This window comes from Sorex araneus, chromosome 1 (genome assembly GCF_027595985.1).
Source record: "Sorex araneus isolate mSorAra2 chromosome 1, mSorAra2.pri, whole genome shotgun sequence".
NCBI lineage: Eukaryota > Metazoa > Chordata > Mammalia > Eulipotyphla > Soricidae > Sorex > Sorex araneus.
This window is the reverse complement of record NC_073302.1, coordinates 224,305,512-224,316,946: the sequence shown is the minus strand read 5'-3', so window position 1 is coordinate 224,316,946 and position 11,435 is coordinate 224,305,512. Positions and strand designations below refer to the sequence as shown.

The 11,435-nt window shown below is 45.4% G+C and overlaps 1 protein-coding gene across 1 annotated transcript; it reads left to right on the top strand.

The window, feature by feature from the left end:
• The first annotated feature begins 9,466 nt into the window (after positions 1 to 9,466).
• On the top strand, positions 9,467 to 10,015 carry ARL11 (ADP ribosylation factor like GTPase 11). The gene has a single exon (XM_004604614.1). It carries the CDS (start codon positions 9,467 to 9,469, stop codon positions 10,013 to 10,015), a length of 549 nt encoding a protein of 182 aa, XP_004604671.1.
• The last annotated feature ends 1,420 nt before the right edge of the window (positions 10,016 to 11,435 follow it).

The window sequence follows — 11,435 nt, the reverse complement described above, 5'->3', positions numbered from 1 at the left end:
TTCAGAAGCATAGGAGCCGTTAGTGGGTGGCCACTTGGGGTCTCATCTGCGTGGGCAACAGGGCCGGTTCCACCCCCGCCCCCCATTGTGAGATTTCCCGCACCCTGTCACTGTAAGCTTCTACCTCTCTGTCTAGGCTCTGAAAGGTGGCGGTCGCCATGCTGCCGCAAAGGAGAAAATGCCGAGGGACAAAAACCCTTCCCCTCCCAGGCGGCACAGGGCCATAGCTTAGTTCACAGTCCAGGAGCATTTCTGCCAGCAGACACTGTGTTCAGAGATTGGTTTGTGTGCCTCTGGGATCATGGCTGTTCAGGAGTGGAGGAGCCATTCCTGAGCATCTTTTTGTATATCAGGAAAGTTTGCATGGCTGCATAAGTGGCCGCATGATTTGTAGAAATAGTCCTGGTCCCCACATACCGGAGCCATGTTTGTAGAAGCTCATGGTCACTGGGATTCCATCTGGAGAAGGCGGGGAGACTGCATCTGCTCCATCTGGAGCATTAAACTTTATTAAAATAATTAAACTTTATTAAAATAAGGTTTCCTCATGTTTTCATAAACATTGGCAGTTCGAGTGGGTTTTTTTTCTATATTAATATTAAAGTTTGGTAAAAAACAAAGGGATTTTTCTGTGTCTGAAGGCATGTTTGTATTCTTGTGGAATTGTTAAAAGTATCTGGTGTAGGAGGTTGTCTCCATGGCTTGGAGGCTGGTCTCTCATTCTGGGCAACTCAGAGAAGGGAACACCAAGTAAAATGTGGTCGGAGGTCATGTGGGGGAAGAGTGATGCGGGCCGAATATAGACTAGAGACTGAACACAATGGCCACTCAACACCTTTATTGCAAACCACAACACCTAATCAGAGAGAAAGAACAAAAGGGAATACCCTGCCATAGTGGCAGTGTGGGGTTGGGGAGATGGGACTGGGGAGGGTGGGAGGGATGTTGGGTTTACTGGTGGTGGAGAATGGGCACTGGTGAAGGGATGGGTTATCGAACTTTGTATGGGGGAAACATGAGCACAAAAATGTATAAATCTGTAACTGTACCCTCACATTGATTCACTAATTAAAAATAAACTATTAAAAATAATAAAATGTTTATAATTTTAAAAAAAGTATCTGGTGTAGAAAGCTCATGATTTTAAATAGCTAAGGTACAAGAACAATTGGGTTGGAGCAATAGCACAGCGGGTAGGGTATTTGCCTAGCATGTGGCCGACCTGGGTTCAATTCCTCTGTTCCTCTCAGAGAGCCTGGCAAGCTATGGAGAGTATCTCGCCCACACAACAGAGCCTGGTAAGCTACCCGTGGCATATTTGATATGCCAAAAATAGTAACAACAAGTCTTACAAAGGAGACGTTACTGGTGTCCACTCGAGCAAATTGATGAGCAACAGATGACAGTGATAACAGTGACAGTGATACAGGGAAGGTTGCACAGCTGCATAAGTGGCCCCATGGCTTGGAAAAATGGTTCTGGTCCTCAGATACCGGAGCCATGTTTGTACAAGCTCATGGTCGCCGGGATTCCATCTGAAGAAGGCGGGGAGACTGCACCTGATCCAACTGGGGCATCCCAGTGTTATCGGCTCAGTCTGGGGTGCGAAGCATTCTCTGGCATTGTGGAGCCCGCCGGACAGCTGTGTTTTATATTTTTAATTCTTATTTTTAAAGAACATACTATTGTGTGTGTGTGTGTGTGTGTGTGTGTGTGGAGTGACACACCTGGCTGTACTCAAGACACTCCTGACTTTGCTCAGGGATCATTTCTGGCAGTGGGTGAGGGATCATATGGGGTGCCAGGTATCAAACCCCAGTCAGCCATGCACAAGGCAGTTACCTTACTTGCTATCCTGTCTCTCTGGCTCCTCTTTCATAATTTTTGAGGTTTCTTCTATAGCCCACCATATGATCTATGTAGGTGAATGCTTTATGCTTCATTTTCCCTGGTTCTGTATGTGACAGCAACACATACTCAATATATGTAATGCCCTAGGATGGATCCCTGATATTAAAAATAAAAAGACTTAACCAAAGAATAACAATATATGAATAAATATGTGTCTCAAAATATTGGGGAGACCAAAGAGATAATACCAGAGTTAAGGGCTGGAGCGATAGTACAGCGGGTAGGGCATTTGCTTTGCAAGCGGCCGACCTGGGTTCAATTCCCAGTATCCCATATGGTCCCCTGAGCACCTCAAGGAATAATTCTTGAGTGCCTGAGCCAGGAGTAACCCCTGTGCATCACCAGATGTGACCCAAAAAGCAAAAACAAACAAACAAACAAACCCAAATAATACCAGAGTTAAGGATTTTGCCTTGCATTGGGCCAGTCCAGGTTCAATCCACGGTGTCACTCATGGTACCCTCAGCACCAGCAGCAGTCACTCCTGAGAACAGAGCCAGGATTAGCCCCTGTGTACTGCAGGATGTGGTCCCAGCTGCCCCCTCACATCCTTCCCTAAACAAAGAGTAGTTAGTGCCTGGGATGTGATTCAGTGAGAGAGTACCTGCCTTGCATGTAAGACCCCGGGCTAGATTCCTGGCCCTGCAAATATATATGTATTATATGCATAATGTATGGGTTTAGGACAATAACTGTAAGAAGCACATCAGGGGCCCAGGAATAGCTCAGTGGAAGCGAGCCTGTCTTGCAGACATGAAGCTGAGAGTTTGACCTCATGCTAAGTGTGATGCTTCTCCACTACCATTTGGAATCCCTCATGCTGCAATCAAGTATTCCATCAACTCTTAACCCAGTGTGTGAGCCCCGGTCACCACCACCACAAAAAGAAAAGGGGGGAGTTAAAAAAACAAAAGAGCAAACCAACTATTCTGAGAATAAAGTTAGAAAATAAAGTTACAAATTTTGTCCTGAAATTTTCATATGGCCTGACTCTTTTACAGAAAAATTGAATCATCATGACTTATATAATACTTTTAACTTAAAACCGAAGTAGACTCATTGTGGGCCTAGAGTAATAGTTACTCATAGGAGAAATGAAAAGTATCAAATTTCTGACTACAAAGTGGTCATCTAACTCAGAAAAATATGACTAATTGAACAGCATCACAATTTCTCTCTCTCTCTCTCTCTCTCTCTCTCTCTCTCTCTCTCTCTCTCTCACACACACACACACACACACACACACACACACTCACACACATGAGCATGCATCTCAACTCCACATTATCCTTCCTGGATATCTGGCCACTGTGTTTTCTCCTGTACATGTCAGGAGACTTCTAGAGCAGAGCCAACAAACTTCAGATCTTTCTCCTGTTGTAGAAAGCAGATAGCTAGGGCTGCTTCCTTTTCCTGTGTTTTTGTTTTCTTTGAGACAAAGAGATCCACTGCTGAGATACTATTTCTGTTCAAAGGGGGGAAGAAGCAGCATGAAAGGACAAGCACGCATTTCCCCCAGTGTTGCCCTGTCCTCACTCTTAGAGATGGTATCTCCAGAAAGGCAGGAATCAGAGAGCCTGGGAGACGGCTCCACAGACTGCGGGCATGCAGGGGCCCTGGGTTTCATTTCTGGCACCATATTTTTCCCAGCTCTGCTAGGAGCAGCCCTGGACAGGCTGAAAACAATGAGAACCGCCAGTGAGGGTCTCCTGAAAACAAAAACAAAACATCAGAAATGTTTTGGAAAATTTTCTGATCATTTTTAGTGAACTATTCATAACAAGGAATATAAAATAAATTATTTAGGGCCTGCTATTGGGGAAGGCTTGGGTGGTGGTTGAGAAAATTGGAAATAATGGTGGTGGGAAGGGGTAATGATGGTGGGATTGGTGTTGGGGTATTGAATGTAATAAATCATCATGAACAACCTTATGAAGATAAAAATATTTAATTAAAAAAGAAATTTTTTGCTGGGGCTGGAGTGATAGCACAGCGGGTAGGGCGTTTGCCTTGCACGTGGCCGACCCAGGTTCGAATCCCAGCATCCCATGTGGTCCCTTGAGCACAGCCAGGGGTAATTCCTGAGTGCAGAGCCAGGAGTAACCCCTGTGCATCGCCAGGTGTGACCCAAAAAGCCAAAAAAAAATAATAATAAAAAAATAAAAAAGAAATGTTTTGGAAGATAATCTGTGCTGTAAATTTAAAATACTCATAAGTCATTTAAAATGATATTCAAAGTATTATACTGAAAATGCAAAAACTTCTAAAAGCATCTGCAATATTACTGTCGATATTTAATTGTCCCATGATATCCTATTTCATAAGCAAGAACAATGTCTATCTTCCCACTTATATGGCATGCAGGTGTACTTCAAATAAAACTTTTCTTAAGTAATGTGACAAACTGTATAGAGTGCTCAGAGACTGTCTAGAATGCTGCTCACAACTGCTCAGCATAAGTTTTATTGTATCTACAGAATATCAGACATGAACAAAACTCCAGGGATTCCCTGCTACAACCCTCTTACTTTGCACTGAGGTTTGGAAAGATTGAGCAATTTCCCCTGGTAATAAAGAATCGCAGACCACCTCCCCTAGTTCTTCTGCCTCCCTTCCTCCTGACAGAGGCTGGAGCCTCCCCAGTCCAGCCACACTGCCCTGCCCTATCCCTAACTGCAAGAGAGGAGGCAAGGATTATTGCAGTATTCCTTCTCATTTCTTCATCTGGACTGAATGATCATGCTACAGAAACAAGAAGTATGAGCACCTATCACACGTGTCGTGTGTTTGTGTCCTGTTAAAACATACTGGAAGGGGGCTGGAGCAATAGCACAACGGGTAGGGTGTTTGCCTTGCACGCAGCCGACCCGGGTTCGATTTCCAGCATCCCGTATGGTCCCCTGAGCACCGCCAGGAGTAATTCCTGAGTGCAGAGCCAGGAGTAACCCCTGTGCATCGCCAGGTGTGACCCAAAAAGAAAATAAAAAAACATGCTGGGAGACTAACGTCCTGGAAGACAACAATGCACTGTAAGAATTTTCTCCCACAAGATGTTGGAAAGCATGGCAGTCATTGTCGTGCACAACATGATCCTTGCTTTCTTCTTGCTCATCATAGAATGCTTCCCCCCAATTATTCAAAGAGACAGACAGTGTACTCAGGATGATCCCAGTCTGTCCAAACCAAGTAATTTCATTCTCATAGTCCGTGGGAGCGTGGGAGGCTTTTGAAAAATATTTCTTTCCTGATAAGATTATGGCATGCCTACAAACATATAAGTCCTTTTCCTTCTTTCAGTTTTTTTTTTTTAATTCCGTTGTTCAAGGGTAAAATGCTGGGTGTTGTTTGTCAACCAAGGAAAGGACCACACCCTATTGGATGATGCAATTGAGCTGCCAACCGTCCTGGAGCTGCCTTGCTCCTTGCCTCTGGGTAGGTGCGACAAAGAGCATCAGTTGCCTCTGTTCTGGCAGCTGGATGTTCTGAAATAAGCATCTGGAAAGCGGGCTCCCCTCTCTCCTCCATGAAAGGGAGCCAACAATTTCATCCTACTGGTACGGTGGTGATGTGGAAAAAAAGAGAAAGAAAACGCCCAACACAAATGAACTGAGTAAGTTTATTATAGTTATTATAACTAATATGTCAAAATCTTCCTCAGTGAATATATTTTCTACTTTCTCCAGTGTCCTTGGAACTTTTCCTGGCAACACTGGCCTTGGACCAGTCTACCTAGCTAATACCCCTTTGATGAATGTCTGGGAGTTCAAAACAATGGGTTCTATGGATCTGGGAGCTGGTAGGGATGGAGAGGCTGCTTATAAGGAAAAATGAGCAAAAAGCAAAATCCAACAAGTAAAATCAGGCATAACTCATAGATTGCATATTGGAAGATCATAGCAAGTCATAAAATAATCATTTCTTCTGTCCTGGAAATTCCAACTCTGGAAATCTTCAATGGAAATAACCCAAATCAAGAAGAGAGACTTTATTCACAAAATCTTTAATTGAGCATTACTTTATGCAGACCTTGGAAGTATATCATCACGTTTCTGCTGATATAATAGGATTTTGAGGTCAACACACATAAAATGTATTGGAGATTTTGTAGGAGTGAGGCAGTGTAATTTTCTATATAAATTTAAATGACAGAATCAGAACATAGAAGAGTATGTACACTCTGGTTACAGCCACAGTGGGCATGGCTATAATTAATCTGGACTATTAAAGGAAAACCTATTGTTAAGTAAGTGCAGCAAAACACAGGAAATAGGGGGGCTGGGCTGTGGATTGTTGAAGAAACTCTGCCAGAAAAGAGAAGAAAGATGAGAAAAGATGAATGTGATAACAGGGTGTCAGAGAAAGGGCATTGTTTTCAAATGTCTACTAGAAGTAGCATAATGACAACTGGGTATAGAGAACTGGGTACTTTGATAAGTAATACAGTAACTTCTTACATTACTATTAGTAATTAGTAATTAGTACATTACTAATAGTACTACAGTACTATTCTCCGGGGCTAGTAAGTACTACAGTATTATTGCAAAAAAGGAGGTGGTGGCTGGAATGACAGCACAGCACTTGCCTTGCATAAGGCCAACCGGGTGGCATTCCATATGGTCCTCAGAGCCTGCCAGGAGTAACCCCTGAGCACCTCCAGGTGACACTTCCCAAACAAACAAACAAACAGAAAAAGAGGGAGGGGCACTGGAGGCTCCCAGAGGCAGCCTGTAGCCTGGCAGTGAAGACCCTCGAGCAGGAAGCCCATTTCTAAGGCCTTGGACACAGCAGCGGGAGAGATTTACCAAAGAAACCAACATATCGTCAGCCCTGCTAGGGAGACCATGAGCATTTACCTGGGCTTTGGAAACAGTGAAACAGCACCCCTGCGCTCCAGATATGGCACTAGATATGCCTGTCTCGGCAGACAGGGGACTCTGGCAATATGGATTAGGAAAAAACAATCAAACCAGCCCGAAGGCATAAAAAGCCTTTGAAATCCAGAACCCATCTGAGTAGACTGGACATTCCTGGGAGGAGGGCAACTAGTAACAGAGACTCTGATAGACTTTTCAAAGAGTTCACAGATCTAGTTCTCCCCCTTGCAATACCCTAATAGTAGGCCATAGGGGCAATTTGGGAAAAGCTAATAAAATCACTCTGCACAGGCAAAGGGATATATTACCCTATTCTGGGGGCCACGCACATTTCAACTGGAGACTTGTGATTCCTTTCTTTTACTTGATGGCCCCATTCTTCATCTGAGGAATTCACCTCAACTCTGTTCAGGAATGTGTTCTTGACTCTCTCCACTCTGAAGAAGTCTGAGTTCTCTCGTGAAGTTGTCACATTAACTCTCCTCTCTCATAATGCCGAATAAACTTAATCTTACTTCACTATTTGTCTTCTTCCTGGAATTCTTTTCTCGTGAGGCTAAGTGACAGACCAGAGAAAGCCTGGGTCACATTGACTTTTCCTTTTCCTGCGAAGAGCCAGTTCCTTGCTTCAGCCTGGCTCCACGTTCCTGAGAAAAGCCTGAGAGTTAGGCACAGCTTAGCAACGGAGCTGGTGAGCTGCAGCTCTCTGCCATGGCTGGGATGGTGCTAGACTTTGAGGCCAGCCCTTGTTGGCACTTCTCCAGGGGGTCAAGGCGAGTAAAGCGTAATACTGTGGCCCTCCCCTTTCTGGAGGCTACTCTCTTTTGCCCCCAATTCACACAAGTCACCTGCAACACTGTCAACGTAGCTACACATTTTTAGGATATTGTAGTCCTATTTCAGCAGTTTTTAAAACATAGTCCCATCAAAACTTTTTGAAACTTTGCCTGTTCCTTCCTTCTACACCCTTGAAGACACAGGACTCTGCTGGACTAGTAAGAACTGACACAGAGTGGCAGAGGCTTGTAGTTTGGGTGTGACAACCTCTCCCTAGAAGTAGCTACCTTGTTACATTCCTTTGGCTCCAACTGGGCCAAGACAGGATCTTAAAATACTTTTTCTCTGATAAGGACCCCAGGTCGGACTGACAGTAGCAGCCAATGGACAGTAGGCAGTGACGTTTCCTTCGTCACCTTCCTCTTCACTAAAGCATGCCCCAATGCTGTTTCTTTCATTTTCTGTATGTGTGATGTGTGTTCGTTGTATGTCCCTCAGTTGTACATATTCATGTTGTCCCTCATGATGATGATCGACTTGCCTGAATTGTACCCAGAGTATGTCCAAGCTGTGACATAACTGTCACTGCTGGGCATTGAAGCAGAGCCCTGCTCCCTCTCTGTGAAGCCATTTTCCAGCCCACACTGGTGGACGTCCTTCCCAACTTACATTGTTCTCATGCCAACAAAGCTGTTCTTTTCTATTCAGTTATTCCTGTGCTATGGGGACAACAGTCCTAAGTAAATGAAAAATATCTCCAGACTCCCGAAGAACGTCAACACACACTTCAAGTCTGATTCTCAGAATTCCCCACTCAGGAGGTCACGGGATTGTGAGAATGTAAAAGAACATAAAATAATGTGAAGAATGTAGCTGATCTTGCACACAACTCTTGACTGGGCCCTCTCCTTCCCGCATCAAAGCTGAGTTGGTACTGGGCCTCACTCAAAGGAGCTGAATCGCTCATTTACTCTGGTAGGTCCAGGGATGAGGGAGGGGCCATGGAGGAAGCCCCACACCCACAACCTGGGAAAAGGAAGAAGAAACAGAAGAAACAGCTGCAGTCACTACGCTGCCTTTGCATCTCCCTCTGGGGACACTGCTGACCAGCAGATGCGGCTGCCTGGGAGAAGAGAAACACAGAGAAGTTTTTAGCCACAGTTCACAACACTGAGGTAAGTTTAATTTCTGCTCTCATCCGACAGGTGAAGAATGAACAGAAGTTGTCATGGTTTCCTCCCATGGAAGCCTAGGGATCCTCTTGAGGGTGAGATATTCCTTCACTGATCTCGACTAGGTTTCCCTTGACTAAGCAGAGAGGAGATATTCTGAGGCTTAAAGCTTGAGATTCCTGGAAAAAACTTGTGTAGTGTCTGGCTAAGACAATGATGGCAAGTCTCTGTTCTCAGCAAATGTGCCCTCGGGTAAATCTCAACAGCATTTCCAAAAGTTCAGAGGACCCAGTGTGGCTCTGGTGGAAGCATCCTGCCTTACACCGCTCTCTTTGTGAGAGCCCCAGGAGTGTCCATTTTGGTCATGAGACTCACAGGTGTTGAGAAGCCACCGCAGACTAGCCAGATCTGGAGATGCCTTTCAACTACTTCCGTGGCCTGAGCTTTGTCTAACTAGAGCTGCATTTTGCCTTCTTGTTTAAACTTCCTAGAAATGTGTGCCCACATCCCCTGTCCTCTCTGAAGCAGGCCTCTTCGGGGATATCTGCTGATGGTGACTTGTGCACCCGCACTCTCTGGAGGCTTCAGTCAGAAATGGGAAGTGGCCCAGAGCTAGTTACCTCTGCAGTAGAAACTCCTCCTTCCCGGGTCACTGTGGACTTATACTCCTTCAGCAAAGCAGGGCTGATATGTATGCCGGGCCTTTCTCCCTTAGGCTGGATCGTGGCCAGCATGGGTTCTGTGATTTCTCGAGGCCCCAGAATGGAAGCCCAAGTGGTGATGATGGGTCTTGACTCGGCGGGCAAGACCACGCTCCTGTACAGACTGAAGGGCCACCAGCCTGTGAAGACCCTGCCTACGGTTGGCTTCAATGTGGAGCCTCTCGACATGCCAGGGCATGTGTCTCTGACTCTCTGGGATGTTGGGGGCCAGAGTCGGCTCAGAGCCAGCTGGAAGGACTATCTGGAAGGGACGGACATCCTTGTATATGTGCTGGACAGCACTGATGAGGCCCGCCTACCTGAAGCACTGGCTGAGCTCACAGCAGTCCTAGACCATCCCCACATGGCCAGCGTCCCTTTCTTGGTGCTGGCCAACAAGCAGGAGGCACCTGATGCTCTGCCTCTGATGGAGATCAGAGCCAGGCTGGGCCTGGAGCGATTCCAGGGCCACAGCTGGGAGCTCCAGGCCTGCAGTGCCCTTACTGGGGTGGGGCTGCCGGAGGCCCTGCAGAGCCTGGGGAGCCTTCTGAAGTCCCGCAGCCATCATGTGTTCAGGTGACCGCAGGGAGGGCAGGGCCTGATATGAGCACGAAAAGCTGGACCTGGACCAAACAGTAAGCTTCCTTCTTAGGGATTGGAAGAGCAAGCTTATCCTTGAGAGACCTTAACCACTGTTTAACCAAATAAGGATTCCTTCTGAGTTCCTACAGGAAATTTTGTTCTTGGGTCTTACTGTCATTGGAGTTGATGCTGAAAATGAAATATTCTTTGGCTAGTGGTACTCTCAGGGAGAGAAAAACATACTGCAACGCACTTCATTTAATGCCTCATTACCCAGTGTGAACAGAGCAATTGCAGCAAGAGAGCAACTCATGGTTGCATAATAAATTCAGAGGGAAAGAGATTTCAAAAGAGTCAGAGAAGCATGTGAGCAGAGTCATGAGCTTATAAGTGATCTCCCCGTGGCTACTGGGCATGTACTGTGGTCAGTCTGAGAAGAAGTGTCCAGAGCCAGAAGGACAGAGTGGGCAGGCTGACTCACATGGAGCAGTGGCCTTAGATCCAGTGGATTCAGTCCCCAGTAGGGGGCCAGTAACTCACACCCTCTGAAGCCCATACTCCTCTCCAAAGAACCTTCTCTGTCCTCACATCTTCTGACTGCTTCATATTTTTTTAAAGTTTTATTGGATCACCATGAGATACAGTTACAAATTTGCATGACTGCATTTCAGTCAAACAATGCTAGAACACCCATCCCTCCACCAGTGCACATTTCCCACCACCATTGTTCCCAGTGTCCCACCTGCCACCCCACCCTACCCCACTTTCTGCCTCTGTGGCAGGTACAATCTTTCTTACTCTAATTTTAGGCATTATGATTTGACTGCTTCATTTTTGTACTTTCTTATATTCTTCTCTCTTCTCCTTCTTAGAGTACCTATCTGGACTTAAATTATCAAGTAAATAAAAATTGTAATTGTGTTTAATAAAAATATGTCAAGCAACAAAATTGAACAAAGAACACAGATTTTTTTTCTGATTGAAGTAGCATGGTTTATGATATTGTTAATAACAGTTTGCTGTGCACATAATTCCAACGCCACCCCCATCACTGGTATACCCTCCTTTCTTCCCCAAAGACCACAAAGCCCCTCTCTTCAGCACACCCCCCACACATGGCCTTACACACTGAGTTCTCTCATTATATTGCTTTTGGCCCTTTGTTGCTCTCTTGCTGTGTATCTTTAAGTACCACACATAAGAGGGATCACTCTGTACCTGTCCCTTTCCTCTCACTGACCTCACTCAGCACAGAATCTCTGATTCCATCTATTTGTTGCAACAAATCATCTGTTTTTTCAGTATTCCATTGTATATATATAATACAATTTTGTGTGTGTTTTTTGGCCACACCTAGCAGTGCACAGGGCTTACTCCTGACTCTGTGCTTAGAGATCACTCCTGGTGGGCTTGGGGAT